The following is a 20,618-nucleotide window of genomic DNA, read 5'->3' as shown; positions in this document are numbered from 1 at the left end:
TCTCGGCTAATTTGAAGGACGTCGGAAACAGTGAATGTGTGGAGGCTGATGGTCTTCTTATTTTGCAGCTTCGATCAATGACTACTATGGAGTCTTTCCGCACAAACGGTGTAAATATTCAAGGCTCAACCAGAAAGGATGTGCTTTTTCGGCGGTACTTCAAATTTCAGCCTCATATCTGTAGGATAAAGCACCAACGTAACGTCCTTAAGAATCTTGAAGAACGCTTATCTCAGGCCTCTAATCAGAACAACGCGCTTCGTAACTGATTTCTCGGGTTGTATTTTTGTGTAGGTGAAAAAATTAAGCAGCGAGCACTTGACTCGGAGCGGCTTTTGCACACTATGAGGATTAAAACGCTCCGATGTGAAAGAGATATCAGAAATTGCCTGGTGAGTTTCTCAGGATCCACTTTAACATTATTTCCCAATTTTTTACCTTTCCTATTGATCTCGTTTTAGTGGGACTTGTGTGCTTAGTTTTGCAGGACATTTCCAGTACTTTATAACATTTCAATAGGGTGAGAAGCAGTTTCGGTATTTGTGAATCGGTCTAAATTTTGAAACCTTACATCGTAAATCGTATTTGGGGCTGCTTGCATTAAGAACGCATTTAATCACTTTTCAGACTTACTTTCTTTGAAACCCTGGTAAGTTAGCTGCAATCAAATTAGTACTCTAATTCGAAAGACTTTAATCTCCTTGAATTCGTACATCTTAAATTTCAGATTATTATGTGCCCTCGATGCGGTCGATTCGGGATGCTAATTAATTGGGTCTCTTGTCTCATTTAATGATCTTTTATTAGGCTGATCAGCTTCATAGTATTGTGGAGAAAGTGATTTGATTAACTCAGCTTTTATATTCCTTCGCTAATCACGGTTGGCATTTATGAGATCTTAATTTTTGGGATTTTCTATGGGCACTGATTCTGTTTTTGGTGTATTCGGAATATTTTAAGTTGTATATCCGGGTTTACGTGCTGAACTTCATTGACGAAAAGTTGATAGTTACATTGGTAGAACTATCTTAATTTGTATGAATAAATTTATGGTCATCAAATCGATTGATTCATTAATATTGCTCTACAATTATTTTCCCACTGTCATTCCTTTGAAATTTAGTACATCAACCGTAAGTTGGTGTCGTGCAGTTAGCCACTGGCGCCGAAATTAATCCTATTTTTGGCGTTTACAACCTGATTTCTTTACACGTTTATATGGATTAATGGAAGGTCACAGTGACTCAAAAGTGAAACTTGTTCAATCTATCGAATTGGATGTGTCATCCGATTTGTGAGTTTACTTGGCTGATTGAGGTTTACATAAGACTTCCCGTCACTAGTTTCACATCCCGTCTGCCATGTTTAACAGTTCATGGTGTAATGGCTGATCCGATGGAACCTTATCTTTCATTTGTAAGCGTTATGGCCTTTATTTTAACTCCTTTGCTACATGCACTTCAACCTTTAGCTATTTCAGCAGGCAGTTCGTTGCAATATACTTGCACCTTAGGCCTGTCTTTTCATCGACATTTTGGATAAATACAATTCAGTTGTAAAACCTTACTAAACCTGTCTATTTTGGTTTTGAGTTCTTAATTTTTGCATCTAGAAAATTTTGCGCGGTAGATGAGGTGAATTTTACTATTATATAGCCGTTTACTAGTACTGTTATCCAACTCATGTGTTTTTTGGTAAAATACCTGTCCTTAGGGTTACTAATGCTTAAAGGGGTGCAGTTTATAAAATTTGCTCAATTAGTACAAATGAATTTGCGTATTTGCATAAAATTGAATATTTGGAATTCACTTTGGGATTGTAAGCTTCATTTATTGCATGATCATAATTTAGCGCACTATGTAGTCTTCCAGTTTATGGTAATTAATGGTCATTCAAAATAAGTTTCACTTTTTTAATACCTTTAACTCGCTTTGTTTGTCTCTTCATACGGGTTTCTGAAAATTCATAAATGGTATTAATGTGGAACACACTTATTTGGTAGGGATAGATCCGATTATATCCACCGCTTAGGTCTGTTAATTGCAATTTGCCATGGAATTATGGCTGCGTTGTCCTTGTATCCTATTCATTATATTGTCTAACAGTTCGTGAGTAATCACTATTCAGTTAGCAACTAACACCACCTTTCAAATAAATGCATCCCTTTCAGATGCCCTCGAGTCTTCGAGCGCCAGATCGCGGAGATTCAAGTCCCTCCCTCCTAGTTACTCCACCACTGCAGCCTCCACCGTCACCATCCCTCCTCAACATCAATCTCTCTGTGCCACCACCTGCAATTCCCATCACGATGACGACGACTTCGAGTCTCCGGCGCGGCCAGGCGAGTCTGAAACGTCCCACGAGCGGTAGCAGTAGCGGCAACAACGGCAGCGTTAAGACGTGTTATTCTAGCGGTACCACCGATCTCTCGTGCGTCCGCATCGATCCCTGCGTGAATTTGGTACTTTCTCGCTTTCTCCGCAGTCTGCGCTCCTCGGAGGCGCAGGTTGCGGCTAACCAGGCCGAGCTACAGCGCTCCAAGTTTACGGAGGACAGGTGCGTGTGTTTGAGGCCAAAATTTCTACTATTTGAGCTTCACGACCGGAGCAGCTGCAGCCTCCATTTCACACTGAGTTGTGACACTCTGTGCTAGTTCTGTAACTCCATATTGAACACCGGATTATCATTTCATCAACTTCTGCCGAATTACCTCACTTATTTTTACTGAGCACACTATGTGAACTGATTACGGCAGAATAATTTTATTTTGGAGGGTCCCTAGATTTTTCAGCAAAGGTGCTATTTTGGTATCCTTGTACATAAGATAGGGTCTTTATCTTATGAATTCGAATGCTGTTCATGTTTATGTCCCTGGAGTAACCCGTTTTGTCTGGTTACCACCTCCCCATCCTGTCCTTTTTTACCCTACTTCAATGAGTATGTCAAAATATGTCGTCAAATTTTAGTTTGTGTCGATTGCAGAATCCTTTCTTCATTACCTTATGCTGAATAACAACCCAATTTTCAGCACCTGTAGTAGATGGGTTTATTGGCGTAATATTATTTCAATCTAAAGATGATGGATTATCTTAAAGCCGTGTCAACGGTTTATTTTGGCCTGAATGATACCAAGGTTATCCTTGTAAATTCACCAAGCTTTCTAAAGGCGATGCAGTTTTAGTGATGTGTTTATTTCGTTTCCTTTGGCACCTTGCTTTACTAATTTGGCTACCCACGTGGGTATACGGTGCAGTGACCTGAGACTCCTTGGAAGATGGAAGAAGATACATTACTCTCGGGCAAAATATGTATTATCAACGTACAGCAGGGCTTGGGACTACCTGGGATGGATCAGAGGGCAAAGTGCCCACTTAACGTAACAGTCGTAGAAGACTTATAAGTTTCATTTGTGTTGATCTGCAAAAGATTCATGCTGGGAACTTCAACTCGAGAAAATGACATGAGAAGGGGCATTGGGGCCCTTAAGTGCCCCGTTACCAAAATTGCGATTTTAGTAGCAATTAACGTAGCACACGCAGTACTAATCCGCTAGAATCGAAATTTTGGGGACCTGAACCCTCTGGAGAGCTAGCTACTATAGGTTCATTTGTATTCACCGTGCTAATATTTTATCTCACTGCAAAAATAGGATTTTTTTCATGCGAATCATAAAATTATTCCGGATTTTTATATTAGTTACCGTATTTACTTTTTTATGCAAGCTTTTAACTTTCAAGTTATTCTAAGGATATTTGAACAAAAAAAACTTTGACTTGGACGGAAATTTCATTGCACACTAACGCCGTAGAAAAATGCCATATTATTAGGGCAAAGAAGAGCTGATCCGTCACGGCTTGGGCCTTCTGGCTACGCCGCGAAGGCGGAATTACAAAATGCAGAGAATAAAGAGGGTGCGTGATTAACCTAAGGGTCATTTTATTGCGGTACTGGGCTTTTGGGGCACATCTAAGTTTTAATGCTAGGATTTAACTTGAAACCCAAATCAGTTAATCGGTATGGCTATGTAGATATGCCTCCGCGGAGTTTTTGTCGAGTTTATAATCTTACAGGTTGGACTCTACCATTGAGACAGCAATTGCGAGTTGTATACTTAGATTTGCACCACTTCCATATTTAATTGAACTTGCTGAGACATATTTCACTTCTGTTTAATAAATTTTATCTAAATAACTGAACCTACATTTATTTATAATAGAAGGATTGATTGACACGAAATTCTTCCGCTCTCGAAGCTGTTCCTGGCTAAAATAAAACCAGTTTTCGAAATTCTTTTCTTCACATTCATCCCGACTTAGTGGATGCGTCAAAATTTAACACATTCACTACCAGCAAAGTATGCAGCTGGCGTACCTAGGTAAAAGGAAAAGGAATAGATTTTAAGGAGAAGCAAAATGAGAGCAACGATAAACATTGAGACTGCGGTGGTTTGTTTTCCGCTGAGACTGTGGTAGTGAATGTGTTAACTGAAATGTCCTGGCTTCGACGCCCAAGGCTACTCATGCATGTGTATAGTCGCTTAGGCTTCCGTGGGATTGTCCGCCGTAGCTATTACTCATCATTGTTAACCTCCCATTGCACACCACGTTTTTGTGTGTTCTGTTTCTCTAGATTTCCGGAAATATCCTATAAACTCTTGTTTTTTTTGTCATATTTATATCGAAGTACTGGCCTTGCTCCTTATTGGAAATAGCTATATCCGTCTGCTTTGAAATTTCGACGATCTCTAATTCTCGGGGTAGAAAACCCATCTTGACATTCATCTGGCTCCTCAATGAAACGGTTAATTTGTCCTTAATCTCTACTTTTATTAACTTGTGTTCCGGAAAACGGTAACCAATACGGTTCTCATGCTGTGAGTATTTTTAATATGTATATATTATTATTGTCCATCTTTGTATCTTTGTTGTTAACTTGCTATTTGAAGTCTGTGCTTTTTTTCCACACCTACTATTTAATCACATTATGTGTTAGCGCCAAAATAATTTCAAACCTTTCAAGCTGAATTCTTAAATCGTAAAAGCTGGTTGGGGGGGGGGTTTTCTTGAGGATGTGCGGACGAGAAATGTGTTTTTAGCTTCAGATCAAAGGAGTCACGTGATTGTGAAAATTTGGCGGGTCTGGATTAAATGAAACTCTCCCTCCTCCTCCAATATTAGCGAATAAGGCGATTAGAATGGGGCGTGTCTTTTTGTTGTTGTTACCTTGGTTACATTTAATGCTCTCTCATTGGGCCTGAAGCAATGGGTGATTAAACCCAGACAGAGCTTGGGCCACTCATTGTTCTTGAGTAGCTGCAGCACCACCACACTGACTGTTGACTAAGGCATTTTTTGAAATCAAGAGTGCGACATAAATGGACCTCTTAAAGCTGTCGTTCGAGTAAGCTCTGTAGCTAATGTAAAGGGCCTTAATCTCCATTTGGATTGAGTGGTACACAGTCTTTCCTTTTCCTTATTAAGTCAAAACGGAAAGCGGATGATGAGTCGCCTGCGTGTCTTGGAGAAGGAGAACGCAGAGTTGGCGCGACAAAAGGAGAGTGGGCGACCTGCAAAAATTGCCAATCTCATCGGTCTGCGTCGGCGCTTCATCGAACGGGTTCGGATGGAAAGTGCTCGTGAGTTTACCTTGCCAGTGACTTGTTAAGCACAACTATCAAATGCTGGAATAGCAAGCGTATTTTTACTTGCGGAGGTGAGATGGTAAGTGAAAAGAACTCACAGCATCTCTCATGTTTTATCACACTTTTGTAAGCATCAGTGCTTGCTAAACCACTCTCATCTTGATCAAGAAAATAGATGAGGAATGCCGGTAAAGTTAGCGAAAGTTCTGTTGAAAAAAATTGTTTACACTTTCATTAACTGGAATGGGGAAAACGTGGTCGGAGGTGCCATGAAGATAAGTCCCGTCCCCTTTTCCGTGACTTACTGAAAAAAAAAGCCTCGAAGACTATCCATTCGTTATTCTCTACTTCTTTCTTACCCCTTTTCACTATTTTCCCACTGCCGGACCGGTCTGCGATGGGAAATGGGAGGTAAAAGAAGAACGGGGGAGAAATACCAACCCATCCTCATTAGCATTCACCGTATTCCTCTCATCCATATTCCTCCAAGTAGCTAATGTTACCCTCTCTTGCCATTATCGTTAGGCAATCGACGAGGAGCTGGCCTTCTTTCAAGTTTTTGAATAATTGATGAGCTAAGGTGCTGTGTTCTACCCTCTTGTTGCTTAAGCAAGTATGTGAATGGTTTCTTTGAATAAACGCCATTTTGATGTAAATGATCTGATCAGATGGTCAACGCCTTACCTGTTCATCTACACATCCATCCATTTCCACTGCTAAGTGAAAGACCATCTTTCTGTGTACTATTGGACAAGAGCAGTTTCTAACTGCCTTCCCCACGGGTTTTGTCGAAGGTGTGTGCTAGAGTAGAAGTCTCTAGACAGTCTTAGAGTAGTGGAAAGTTCAATACGAAAGCCCCTCTTACCTTTTTTCCCATCTGCTCGATCACTAGACACGGAGAAGCTGATTGATGAGGCTGAATCGGAGGTAGAGGTATTTACCAGTACTCTCCTAATGTTGCAACGCCAACTCTCCATCGCTCACGCCACTATTGAAGTGTTGGCAGTCGCACTCGCCACCGCTCCCGCTTCTTCCTCCGCATCTACACCGGCAAAGCGGTGCATCGCTCTGCTTCGCGCTGCTCAGTGGCCACTGCCCTCCGTTCTTGAATCGGAGGAGGTGGCTAACACGGAGCCCATCGAGCTTGCCTCTACTGCGCCGCTGCCCTTCCCTTACTCCGACCCTCCATCCCTCGTCAACACTACTCCCATCGATACGCCTTCAGTGACCAAACAGTTGACGTGAAGCGAGAGAAGTGGATATCCAGCACGCTCCCAATGGCTGCTTCTTTCATCCTCACTTGCTAAGCATGAAATCGCAAATGGCGTTGTGTGCCAGCCATCCACATGTTTATCTCTACACCCATTCATACACACAAGAAGGCAAGGTCGAGAAAGAGACGTTATTGCCTCCACCTGAAGACGTTCAATCTGCCCCGTTGGTGTGTGTTTCTCTATGTGTACGTTTTATTTGCAATACACTGTCGCCCTCTCCTCTCCCCCTGCCGGTTTGTGCTCGCCTAGGTTGGGTTGTTGCCTTTGTTTTTTTACTGATTTTTTTTTATATTATTCACCTGTGTTTATTTACTACTGCCGCTACTGCTGCATTTACCGATGTGGAATGAAGTGAACCCAGTGAAAAGGAAGGTGAATACGACGACTATTTATTTAATTACTTTGTATGTCTCTACTTCCATCTCTGCTTTTTTGATACTACTTCTTTTGTATGCGAACACATATTTGCAGATGTTTGTGTATTTACCTTTTTAGAGGTTTAATAATATTTACTACTTTTATACACATGAGCATGAAGAGGATAATTTATTGAACTACTTGTTCGGTTGATGTGTTGGGTGTTTTTGGCGCGGTAAGACTGGTTTGCGTTACCACCTTCGAGCTGGCTGGAACGTGAAACACATGCGAATGATATGTAAATGCATTTATTGTTGGATATGTGTCCGCTTCTTGTGGTGGTAATTCAAGGATTTATTCACGTAAAAGGCACCTGAAAGTTGCCTTTTTTACACGCCCCCCGTCTGAGTGTGTCCCAGAGACAAAGGACCGCTTTAGTTTATTCCTTTTACTGAGGTTGGTGAATTTTTAACTTTGTTTCTTCTTTCCTAATGAACTTTCCTTTTATATTCAAATGCCTCATGTGTGTATGTGTAGCATGGCAGATTAAATGGATGAAATTTGACGCCGGCAGCAAATGTGTTAATTGGCGTGCCAAGTTAGCTGTCTCTCCTCTTAGTGCAGAAGATAGCCAGAGCTTAGTCCGTTAGGATTTAATGCTTTTTTTCACTTGTAGCGGTGTTTAATTTTTTTCAGTAATTGTTACAATTTTTTCTTAGAGTTGTTGGCTTAGAAAGATGCGTAGCACTTTAAAATTATGCATTGCATCACTTAATGATTCACGCACTTCGTCACAGGTGGCATATTGTAAGAAGGTCGCTTGTATCTTCAATGCCTTAATGACACTGGGATACGTGAGTTTATTTTTGTTCTCAGAAAGTGGGAGGTTTTATCAGGGTTTCTTGTTCTAGACAAAGGGATGGTTCTGAATCATCAGGCACACGGTCATCAACAAGGCGATGTTTTCGTGGTTTTAATGTGTCCTATGAGGGTACTTCACTCACAGATTTGGTAATCGTCAGCCAGCGCTGTGAATGATCGTCTAATCTCAGGCTGAGGATCTTTGAATTCTACAAAAAATTTTTCTGTTTTACGGACTTTCTCAGGCCGTATTAGTCATTGGAGTTATTTTCGTTGAGACCGGTTGGAAGTGATGAAGTTTGTAGCAGCTTGGCTTTTGATGTGCCCCTTTTCGCTTGCCTCACTCATTTCTTTCCTTTCCAGAGTGGTTAGCGAAATTTGTCGCTTCCTGGTGCGCCGATTCAATTAGCAGTCGATTGTGAAGGATTTTCTTCATTCCTACAATAAATCTTTATCTGTGCCCACGTCTGGTTGACTCCTTTTTCTGCAATTAAACTGACATAAACAGTTTAAATCTGAAGACTAACTGGTGTATGGAACTTATTTTAATGAACGATTTGCAGTGACACTTGGTCGAAAGCGCAGAAACAACACCCACCTCAACACCTGACACTTGCTCGTACGTGTTTGGCTGCCTCCGTTCAGTTTAATAGAATGTTTTATTGGCTTGGAGGTCTTTGAAGCTGAGCATTGTGACCACTTTTACACTCATCGCTCAATGATGTGCATACTATGGCTCAAGTAAAGCAGCGATCTCACGATGGGGTCTAGGACGGTTTAAGGTGAGTTTAACCGTCACCCACGTCTCTTACTATTTCCATCACCACAGAATTTAGCGTTATTCCTCGTTGTAGGCACCAAATTAGACAATGGATTACCCATTAACCCTTTTATGGTTTGGGCTTCATTATTAGGAACGGTATAAGTGTGGGAATTATTTTGCACTCGCCACTGCTCAGTCATTGCAAATACCTGCCTTCGCACAGGTGTTTGCTTCCAGAGGGGTGCATGCTAACATCATCCTTGTTTCCTAAAATTTTCTAGCCAGTATACATGGATTTCATCAACAAGCTCGAAAGTTTTACTTGCGACTAACCGACTTGACCAGTCTTTGATTCAGCGTTATCAAAAACAATTTATTATTCTCATTCTCTACGATCCTATAATGTTGGTATAGTTAGGACTGGTTAATTATTTTGACTGCCTAGTCACATTGACTCCACAATGAGTACTTTCCGCTCCTTCCGTGTACTTATGGCAAGGGGAATACTTGCCACTAGCCATCATTTACCTTTGATTATTTATGCTATTTCTGCCATGGCTGTGTGTGCTTGTTGCTAAAATTCCTGCTTTTTAAATCTTATTTTTACGTCATTTCCTCGCTGTTTTTTATTTACTCAAAGATTCAGGCTTGAAAATCGTTGAAATGTGATTACTCTGTTCGGTATGATACAAACTAGCCCTTGAGGAGTTTGCAAAGATCGCAATGGGGCCCAAAAAGCCAAAGTATCCCCTAAATCGCTCATAGCTCATTCTCTCTATGTAAAATTAGTCGTCCTATTAGGGCGTGGTATTCCATATGTGCTTATTTCATAGGCAAATGGACACTGTTCCAATTTCTTAATTTTTCCGCTTGTCAATCATGAATTTTTCTCGCAAATTTGAAAGGTTTTAAACTTTGCTCTTCTGCTTCTGGCAAACATTCTGAACGAAAATTTTGTAGGAATCACCGATAATCAAATCGTTTTTTCAACCTCTTTTTAATCGCCCTAGCGCCCCGAGGCTTCCCTGAGGGCAAAAGTAGACATAGTACCCAGGCGGAATGTCTTGTCCACTTACAGAAGGTATTTGGGCTACTGGCGTGGGCTTAAGGTCCAACAGCTTGAAGTTATATTGCCGGAGCCCCCAAGTGATCCATTATCGAAACCCAAATTTAGAAAAATTAGCGTATTGGCACCCTCTTTTGGGCGTTATCCTCGAGACTTCCCTTGGCAAATCTATCGCACCAACCATCACAACGGAATCGGTGTTGTAAGAAAACACCCACGAACCAGCCGCACCAGCTGTTGAATTTCTACGCACCTAAAATGATACCTGACCGCAGCATCACTGCTTCCTCTCGGCAATTCTACTGGACCTGGAGTTTCGTTCTGTATGGGAACTGTTCTGGGGGGACGAAAGAATATACTGGCCATAACGTCTGTTCATCGCTGACCGTAGGGACACTGACCTAAAAGCAGTCATATAACAAAAAATGGGGTTTAACAGTTTCTTGAGGAGGAGTTTTCGCGTCTATTCTTCCTTGCCATTTCTTTCTCACTTCATTGCTGCTCAAACACACCTGCTTGGGTTCTATCCAGCTAGTAGAGAGGTGGAGGAGGTATCTCGTGTTCACTTCGTTGATACCTCCATACAGTTAGAGTAGGCAGCTTCGGAACAAACTTTTCCTGATGGTTCGCAGCTAGTTTCGCTTCAGCTATTAAATGCTTTCCTGCAGAGCACGGAAGTGGGGTAGTTACAAAAGATGGACATCGCTTTCAGACCTTCTGCCGGGGATCATCACATCCTTCCAGCAGTGGAAATCAGGATTGCTGTCCTTTAGGGTTTGTTTCCAGCTCCCGCCACTGAAAGAAGTCAATACTCGTGCAGAATGTGCATTGTCGACGTGGAGAAGGGCTTGGGAACTACTAGCATTGCCTGGTTGCAGTCTGCTCGGCGAAGGCACAATGGCGGAGCCCCTAATTAGCTCCTTCCCAAAAGCGAGAGTCAAAAACAATTGCTGCCTTACAATTACTGTGGTATATTGTTCTTGCCTGCGTTTGTTTCTATTATTGTTAATTGATGAACTGTTTTAGGTAGTAAAGTGAACTCACAATGGGATCTGGGATGACTTGAGCCAAATCCAGTGATGAACGAGGTATTTATTTATAGCTACGATGACCGTGGAGCTTGGGAATCTGGCTCTAGACTCCGGTTTGTGCGTATTAAATCCAACGCCTGAGTATCCTCCCATCACATTCGCACCTCATTTTCCCTCTATTATAATGGTATTGTCAGGGGAACGCTAAGGCAATCAAATAAGTTAGTACAATTTTCCATCCAGATGAAGTATATTTTATTCGTTGAAATAGCTACTATTGCTGTCTATAATCCTTCCTTGCCAAGGTGCAAATATTCTGCGAATCCCATTTTTGTAAGAGGTCTTGACTCTAGAAACATGACGCCTAGTCCTACCCACCTCCACTTTAACCTCGCTTTTATTTTCCAACTGTCTCTTTCATTTCACATGTAGCTATATGACTGCCTGAGGCTAATGCCAAGGCAGGGTGACATTCATTGCTTGGAGAAATATGGATGGGAGGAATGCGGAGGATAATAATAACCATCGGCTAGGGTCTTCCTCCACCTCCCATTTTTAATCATAGGCTAACTAGGCGCGAAAGAGGGAGGGTAACAATGGGGTTAAGTAAGCATTGTCCTCTTCTCTTCATCCCAACTCAAGTACAAACTCCCTCTTGGCTCTTTTGTGCCGTATGCTGAGGTTTTGCACCATCTCCCCACTGATTTACTGGATCTGGCTGCTTCTCCGGTATTTCTTCCTACACACCTTTGAGTTGTGTCCTCTAGATGGGTCTCAATAGTACATGGCCATTGTGACCAACTGTCCGCAGCAAACCAAACTAACGCACAAGAGAGCAGAGTTCTCCTGGTGGCTGAAGTGGTGCTTTCCTTAGAAGTGTGGGTTCACCGATGGGCCTTTTAAGGATGTTCAAGAATGTGTTCTTTCTCTCAACGAGGGATGCAACACAAGCCCAAAATCCAACTCGGTCAGTAGGGGAACAATCCTCTCCAAAGGGTGCGTCCGTTCTTGAACCATCTCATCTGTTAATGCATGGCATTTGGGTTGAGTCCATCCCTTTACCTCCCACTCCGGTTTTCTCCTCTCAGCTTGTGCAGGTGGAAGCGAATTATTTCGCAGTAGCAGCCACTAAACACTACAAAAAACGGTTCTTGTCATTTCGACCTCGAAATGAATGTCAGTGATGGCATGCAATTACTCATTATTAAAAATATAGACCTTCACGTAAAATAACACGTCCCAAGCTGATTCGCCACCAGAACCAAGTACTTTTATAACCATTTCTGGATCGCACCTTCTACTACCGAGAGGCTTCCGTTTCGTCTTCGGAATCGGGTCAAACCCATTTCTTAGGCCAGATGGGCTCAAACCACACTCACCGAGTTCGTTCAACCAGCACTTCACGGGTTTGGGGTTACGAGCGACGACCCTCAACAGGGAGCAATGCGCTGATAGACTGGTGCAGACGCATTTAAGGCGCATGCAGACAGATAATTGCGACCACTTGACAAGTCCCTTCAGGTTACAGATTGCAATGAGCTGTGCGTGGAGCCACGTAAATTCCGTTGACCGTTGGTCGCACAGATAGCAGTGCAGCCACATAACTAGCTGTGTCTATTCGAACTAAAATCATTCCTCCCGTACATAACTCGTGGAGGTACTCTCAGTGTAAAAAAGTCCGCAGGTCACAAAAAGCATAACTGTCCGAGCTGGTCAAATCGCACTTTCCTATCCGGGGTGGGGGAAACCTCCTCTTCTCTACCACCGTTCAACGTCACCAAACCACATCCCTGTATTGATCTCAAAAGCGTCCAAGTTTTTATCATCTGATGATTCCATACCATTATCGTAACCATTTCTTCTCAGGAAGTTCCGAATTGTTCAAACCAAATCCTACTACATTACCGGTCATTAAGCAGAACTGGGGCCTGAGGATGTTGACAGTTAACTATACCTAGATTTTCGACTCTATAGAGGTAGCTAGAGAGACGTCTTTCTCCTTTATTTACACCAACGGAGTAAGAGGAATCAGGAGCATTTATGCACAAGTGATTTAGCGAGCTAATTAGTGGAGTGGAGTAGAGGTGGTGGAAGCGGCAGCCGAGGGCACAGCAAGCATGTGAGGTGCACAAGCAAGGAGGGAGTTTCGGATGGCCACTCGTGTCCCCTCGTCCTGGCATGTGATGTGACTGCTCCCCTCCGTCAGCAAGATTGTCGTCGTTGAGTTGGGCTAAAGGTGGCGACAGTAACAGCCAATAAAAGTCAACAGTCTAGTTCAAACAGTCTTCGTGCAGAGCTTGTCACTGATTCACGAGTCAGGAGTTAGAACGACTCAGAGCTGGAACATGTACAATCTACTAATGATGCCAGCCATTTCATTCTCAGAAAAATTCAGTAAAAAAAGCTGCATTCAAAGACAGGAAAAATGAAGGTAGACTCCCTAATGGCTGTTGCAAAAGAATTTAACATCGCTAATGAAAAAAACTCCTGAATGGTAGCGAGGAAAGACCACTTACAAAGACAATAAGAGCAGTGTTTTTCGCGGTGGCACCGATGGGCGGTAGGAGGTGTGGTGGTAGTCGACGGTGGAGGTGGCGGTAGGTAGTGAGAAAGGAGTCGAGAAGGGCGGCGTCAGCGATCACCTGCGCACCCGTCACTCCCGACTCAGTGAGGTGCTTCACCAGTCGATTTGCGTCCACCGCCACCCCTCCCGTTGTCGAAGTCTTGGACAACAACATCCGATAGGTCCCCACTGCCTCCGCTGTACACGCTGGCAACGGAGAGGAGGTGGAAGTAGAGCCAGACGGACTGGAGGAACGCTTCGGTGACTGCGGCGGTGAAGTTATGGAGCGGCTCAGCATGCCTCTTTCGCCCGCAATCGGAGGTCCATCTAATTCCGGTGGCTCAAGACGGTATTTACCTGTGAGCAAAATCACTCCAGTTTAGCTCCAAGCCAATTAATCCACCCAGTTAAATGATAAGCTTCAATTCGCAAAAATACTAAGTTGGAGTGTTTATGGTGATTCTTCACGCTTACACTCCACTGAGGAGGTCGAAATCAGCACAAGGACACAGATGAAGGAGGACAATAAAAATATTATTGCGAAGACCTTGGAATAATGCTAGAGCATGGCTGATCTTTAACCTCAATTTGGAATCAGAACTATGAAGCTATTGTAATGGGATAAGAATAAAGTATTCACAAAAAGACATACGAGGAAGGAACAAGGAGGGGTTCTACTATTACGAAAACTGGGGATCTCCTTCAGTTAGCTAATAGTGAAAAGAATTTGCTCTGACAATGTCAACCGCTCTGCCGAACCGAACATAAAAGCAACGAGTAAAATCGGTGCAAAATGCTATAAGAGGTCCTACCATCCCGAAAACACAATCGTCCCTCCACAAGAGCTACGTGCGTTGGAGTGTCACGAGCACGCCGTGGATCCTTAGCGACGGAGGCGGAGGTGGCTCCAGTAGCGGTGGTGGTGGCTGGGGCGGCAGCCATGGCAAACGCGCAACGTGACGATAGCACCTCCGTATCCACGTGCACGCGAACCATCGAGGGTGTCGCTAGCTCGATGTCCAGACTCTGTCGCCAACCGATTCCCTTGGCTCCCTACATTTGAGAAAAATAGTCTTTCTCTTGCTCCCAAGGCAGCCTAATCGCCCTAATAATTGTAGGGCCATCGTCAAAAGAGATTACAGAAACATTTTCGCCTTCATCGAAGTCGCGTCGATTGCAACTAGTACGAGGACTGCACCAACCAGGAACGATAGATAGACAGAACTCAATGCTAGTGGTACAAGTGTCTTTCCTGTTAAAGCATGACATATTGCCCTTGTTTAGGGCTATTCAATGGCGAAATCCGCAACATTTGCTCTTTTCCATCCCATGCAGGCTACACCGATTGCCAAGGCTGGTTGTAACACTCTGATCAGTAATAATAGACACAGAACTCGATGCTAGCAGCAGACAGTCCTTGTCGATGCTTTATAGTTTCAAGCTGGTTACGAAGGAAAATGTTTCGTTACTTCTAGGGCTCCCAATTCTTGGGTCATTTTTTTGTTTTAACATGTTCTTACTCGCTAGCAGCATTTCTGAATTCACCTCTGACAAAGTTACGGCCTACCGAGGAAAGGGAGGCCTTAGCCCCACGGATGACCTCTAGTGGCACCAACAAGGCCTGTTTTGGAGTGCCACAATTGGTCAGCAGGGCGGGCAGTTGGGCAATCGAGATGTCCAACCGCAGGGGAAGCCAATAGGCAGTTAGACCGACACCCAATCGATGTACAGGCAGTTGGAGGATCGTCTCATCTTCACCCCAATCCGTTGTCGCTTCTGTGAAGCTCTTTAGGGGTTCCAGTATTTGTCGCAGCTGTTCATGGCCATTTCGTTTTCTATGGCTGTCCAAAGGGAAAGAAGATCGAGTTGAGATGCAGGTAAAGAAGGTATAACAACGATATTTGTCATTTTGATGAGAAATTTAGGTATGGTGACTTTGCCAAACTCGGTAGGTTTGGGCTTTCGTTTCGTTAGCAACCAACCAATCCTTTCGTGCATTAATAACAATGTATTTCAATTCAAAACCATAATCTTATAATGCCTTCAAGGAGGGCCCAAGCACTGCAGAGGGATTTCACAACAAAGAAGTTGCCGAATTCGCAAGACTTCAAAGGACCCTGGCATGAATAAGTTGGTGTAAAAGTTAGAAATAAACAAAGACATCTGTTTCAAACGTACACATACTTTGAAGCACCACAAGGAGAAACTAATCAAGACTACTACCTGCGGGAAGATTCAAATTAACGAGCAGCGTTGAACGAAAACATTTCCACAATGAAGATAAGCCGCCAATTTTATACTCCCATGCCTTAATATTTCTCCCAGGATGGCCGTAGCACTACACTGGCGATAGCATTGACGAATCCACCGCGGAAGACATGAAACACAATAGAAACCTTAGAAAAGAGCATTTTTTGCAGATGACTGAATCTGCAGAGATTCACGAAAAACGATTTAACAAAACCACGCAGACTTTCGGTGAATACCCTAACTTTAATTCCTACACTACTGTCAATAATAAGGTTAAACTAGACTCACACTAAATGAATCCCTTACTTAAAGGTCTACTTAAAAAGAAACAATATGAAGAACCGATGCTTCCCCATGTTGCGAGATAATGAAAGTAAACTCTAATAAGCGACTGAGTATTAATGGAAAAACACACTGAAAAGGTGTGAATAGCTCCCTAAAACTGCTTAATGTTATAAATCTTATTATTCAATTTTTCATTAGGGTTTATGAGCTACACTTGCTGTGGGTCATCAATCAGCCGTAGGCAATTCATGAAAAGTAGTTTCCTACAAGGTGCGCTTTATAATTGGGATACAAAAGTCTTCTCGAGGCGATGAAGAATCATCACATGATCACGATACACGGAATTGACTTATGAGGATTTCAGTTTCGTCCAAAAAGCAGAAGCGAACCTAAGTAGCAGAACACTTGCTCATGCTACACTACCAGATTCGTGGCCCTTCGGCACGTTTGTGGTAGAGCTATTCCCAACTTCGATTATCTCATGGCATCTTCGGGGATAACCTCGGCGCTGAAAATAATAGATAAATACATAAAGCCAGGATAAATTCAAAATGAACGAATGATTGGATTGATGGAGACAGGATGGATGAACCACTAAACATATGGAAAAGTAGTCGAGAGGGCGGAGGAAGAAAAACTGCCTCAGCCAAACCCACCAAAATTCATCCGACTGAACGAGAATTAGAGCATTTGTGTTTGAGCACTGCTGTTGTTGCTGTGTTGGCCGTTGCCTGCCAGTGCCCAGTGAAAGTGCGCGGATGAGGTGTACTGCAGGGCCGAGGCGGCAACTGGGATGGCCAGAGAGGAAAACAGTGGGGTAGGATGGCCACAGGCCTCCCTCTACCCATGCGCCATCTTTCTTCTCACTACCACCGCCTCCACCCGTCTGCTGACCCGGCGTAGAGTGCAACGAGGCCAGAGTGGCCAGGTGATGGTTACGGATCCACTGGATGATGAAGAAAGGGAAAGTAAGGAAGTACTTGATACATTTGACTAAGCTGTGCTTTCCAGTCTTCTAAAATTCGTTCTTTACGCCTGTAAGAAAGATCTTGCGCTGTTATTCTTTCAGCCCCACCGGACGTTTCTAATATAGTCGCCTCCAGATTCGTATGCTCTACAACGGCTTCAGAAAATAACTCGGGTGCTAGGTTAGTGGCAGCGTCGACAAGCACATTAATTTCAACATCAATCCAAATTTCACCGGCTAGGTACTATACGAAATCGTTATAGAATGGAGGTTTATAGTGGGATGGGTGGATTTTTAGACTCCCAACAGAGGAACTACAGAAACCATGCAGATTATTGGAAACCACTTCAATTTTCAGAAACGAGGTTTTCATGAGGCGATACCCGACGCCAAGGAATCAAAAACCTGTATAGGGAGACGGCATAAAATCTTGATGGAGATGAAATTTCAGTAGTGTGAATGAAATAGAATATGGTTCCATAAAGTTGCCTCACAATTATCCATTTCATCAAATGTTTTCGGTTTTTACACAAGCACACCTACGAAAACCAGTGGACATATGGAAAGTGAATGTCTCGGAACGCCGCCCAAATTTAACCAGAACCCGACGAATGACTTTATCCCTACTCCTAATTCAGCTGAAATGACTGAAGCAAGACGACAACGGCGATCGCTGGGGACGAAACTAAACAAACAGATTTCTCCAGAATCTCGTGACTCGGTTTCCACGTTGATGGCATATAGCTCTACCTATGGCGGAGTTGACAAATCCGCTTAAAGGCAACATAAATCCTTATGTAGCTGGACGAACGGCGCACCAAAACGTCAAAGAGGGTCATTCACTAAAATTTTTAAGTTTGCGGACGCTGGAACCAAAGGAGCTACTGAAATAACGTCAATATTCGGTGGCAATATTGAGATTAAACAAATCAAAAAAGTCCAAAGACGAACCAATTACAATGATGGTTGAAAACAGTAATTAGCAACGATGTGTTGGGAATTATGCGTCTTGCCACATTAAAAGAAGTTGGGCAGAACCACTTACAGCATTACTAATCACCCAGCCTTCCCGTACACTTGGCCTAAAGCCACTTTCAGACTTGTATGAATTCATTACGTTTCCAGGAAATAACCGAGGCGCTGCATTGCCAATCTCTATGGGATCTACGCCGACGCAATAACTGGAGAAAACTCGACAGTTCGTACAGTAGACGAAGGACCAAAAATACCACCAGACCAATGGAAAGTGACCACAAGCTCACAGCCACACTACGCCCCTCCCTACCTTCATCGTGGCAAAAACTGAGCGGGAGAATGTACCGTGTCAAAGAGGAAGGGCGATTCAGCCGCATAAAGCGCCGACTCACGATCAGCAGCCAGCCACTCGCCCGAGGCATTAGCGTAGGCTAGACTGGCTTTCGCCTGGGTCGAGATGAAAAGACAGGGACACTTTGCCACCTTGCCCACCAAGGAGACACCACCTATCGGAGCTGCCTTGTCTGCTCCACTCCCTCCAACCGCCCCCTTCGTAACCAAAACAGAGATGGGCTTGTCGAACTCCGAAAGGAGATTCCCATCAAATTCATCCCTGGCTGACGCTATCGCTTCGAGGAGATAATAGATCAGACCAGAAGGGAGAGTGGGCAGCATTACGTGACCACCACGAGCCAGCGTCTGAACTACAGACAATCATTGAATCGACCAAATAATAAGAAAAACATACTCACCGGTTATGGTTTTGAAGTATTCCATTGCAGCCTCAAATGGAAGACAATCGGAGGTATTCACAGAACCGATGATTAGAACATCAAGCTCGGAAAACTCGGAAAAATCCATTGGCTAGCATGAAAAGTGGTATTGGGAGACTTAATAATCCCTACTTACCATCGCGAATGAAGAATAGAGAGATGAGCGAGAAATGTAAACCAGCTTTTCAGTATCGGTTTTGAGGACCCAATTTGAACTACCGATTTCGTAACCAGCGGAGACACACTTCACCTTAATGAGGCCAAAAAGATCCTACGTATGGCTGATTACCACATCAAAGGAAGCAAACTTACGACATATTCGTGATAGGCGAGTGTTTGCACTTTTGATAGAGCGCTAGCAGCTTGATCTTTTGTGTAACGTAGGAGCCACCGTCGACTATCAGGCAAACTATTACAAAGATATCCACCGGACAAAGATACCAACCTTTTCTGTACTGATTCCAAAGCAGCAGAAGATAAGTTTTCAGCTACCGCAAAGAGATCATCGATTAATATCCTACGAAGGTGTGAAGTCAGTAGATTCAAAATGGAAATTACTTTCCCAACCTCAGGGCAGGGCCAGTTGTGAGCACCTTTCCACGAAAATTCTGCATCCCGGTTACGTAGGGAAGCATAATCAGACTGTGAGAGTTGGATACTAATACTGCATCAATCATTGCCCATTCAATGCCGTTGATACCCTATAAAACAGTTGCGAAGTTTGTAGTACCAAAACCACAACCAGAAGTGGCAGACAAATTCTGAGGCAAACTTACACCAACTGCATCAGTTTGCAGGCCCAGCTCATCTGATGCAGCAGTTTCATCGGTAAAAATATCTAGGCATAAAACACTGAATAGACCCCACAAACCTCCGCAATCGCATAACAGCTGGACATCATTTATTCCTATTAAAAAACATGGACAACTCGGTTCCAAATTCAAGCGTTTCTAAAATCACGTTACTACTAGGAATGACGAAGCTACTATTTTGAGCACAACCATCAGCGAAATCAAGGCCAACTGGAATCTTGCAATTGGATAAGATCGCAAGCTTTAAAGTATGACTTTAACAAAGTGCGGCTTCAAAGTAATAACAAATTGGCAGTCTTAGCAAACCACCTTTAAAATTTTTTTAGAGTTATTTAAAAGCAACGCCAAAAGTAATACATAATACTAATTTAGAGCACAAATGAACCATATCGCTTTGTGCTTGGCAATGAAGCCTGGAAATACCAAAAACATGCGTTTAACCTAAGGTCACCATCTGAAAACTCCCTTCATATTGTTTTTTGGGGTATTTTCACCCAACTTCTGACATTATTGATAATTTACCAACTTTATTAGTAATGTTTTCGAATAGAAAATAATGGCAATGCAATTTAAAGTGAAATTCCTTCGATCCTACAACAATATCTTATAATAACGTAAACACAATGATAAGAAATTTCACGCTCATGTTTGTTGGAACTATGCTTTAATGCAGTACCACCTCAAAAAATTAATTTTTAATAGTTTCTTCTATATGCAGAGGAAAAATTGTAATAATTCTTGTTCACAGACCTTCATTAAAATGATTTTTAAGCCTGGCCAAATAAGCTCTAGTAAGGCCTTACCTTAGTTTAATTCATCCGGATAGATCGTCAACACACTCAAATGGATCTATTTATTCCTTAATTTTTATTTGTCATCGATTCATTCAATGTCCATAAGTTAAATTCCATGCGACTAACTTGTTGAATAATTTGAATAAAAACGCAGCCCTATGCATGCTATTTTGGCATGAAATCAATGCCAACATTACTCGCATAAA

The 20,618-nt window shown here is 42.9% G+C and overlaps 2 protein-coding genes across 2 annotated transcripts; one reads left to right on the top strand and one right to left on the bottom strand. All coding sequences in view use genetic code 11, as the record gives it.

The window, feature by feature from the left end:
- Positions 1 to 86: 86 nt before the first annotated feature.
- Positions 87 to 12,445, top strand: EGR_05579 (Pre-mRNA-splicing regulator female-lethal(2)D; the record flags this gene model as incomplete). Its single annotated transcript, XM_024494828.1, has 6 exons — positions 87 to 261; positions 295 to 392; positions 2,171 to 2,556; positions 5,481 to 5,635; positions 6,462 to 6,882; positions 12,352 to 12,445. The coding sequence occupies 6 exons, from the start codon at positions 87 to 89 to the stop codon at positions 12,443 to 12,445; spliced, it is 1,329 nt and encodes a 442-aa protein (XP_024350748.1).
- Positions 12,446 to 13,058: 613 nt separating this feature from the next.
- EGR_05578 (Integrator complex subunit 9) lies at positions 13,059 to 19,704 on the bottom strand (the record flags this gene model as incomplete). The annotated part of the gene is made up of 12 exons (XM_024494827.1): positions 13,059 to 13,223; positions 13,510 to 13,913; positions 14,369 to 14,609; positions 15,124 to 15,397; positions 16,748 to 17,037; positions 17,072 to 17,302; positions 18,379 to 18,737; positions 18,786 to 18,897; positions 18,943 to 19,056; positions 19,119 to 19,323; positions 19,365 to 19,507; positions 19,678 to 19,704. 12 exons carry the CDS (start codon positions 19,702 to 19,704, stop codon positions 13,059 to 13,061), a joined length of 2,565 nt encoding a protein of 854 aa, XP_024350747.1.
- Between the last annotated feature and the right edge of the window lie 914 nt (positions 19,705 to 20,618).

Source organism: Echinococcus granulosus, assembly GCF_000524195.1.
Source record: "Echinococcus granulosus chromosome Unknown EG_S00042, whole genome shotgun sequence".
Classification (NCBI taxonomy): domain Eukaryota; kingdom Metazoa; phylum Platyhelminthes; class Cestoda; order Cyclophyllidea; family Taeniidae; genus Echinococcus; species Echinococcus granulosus.
The sequence above is the reverse complement of the archived record's forward strand: the minus strand, read 5'-3'. Positions and strand labels throughout refer to the sequence as shown.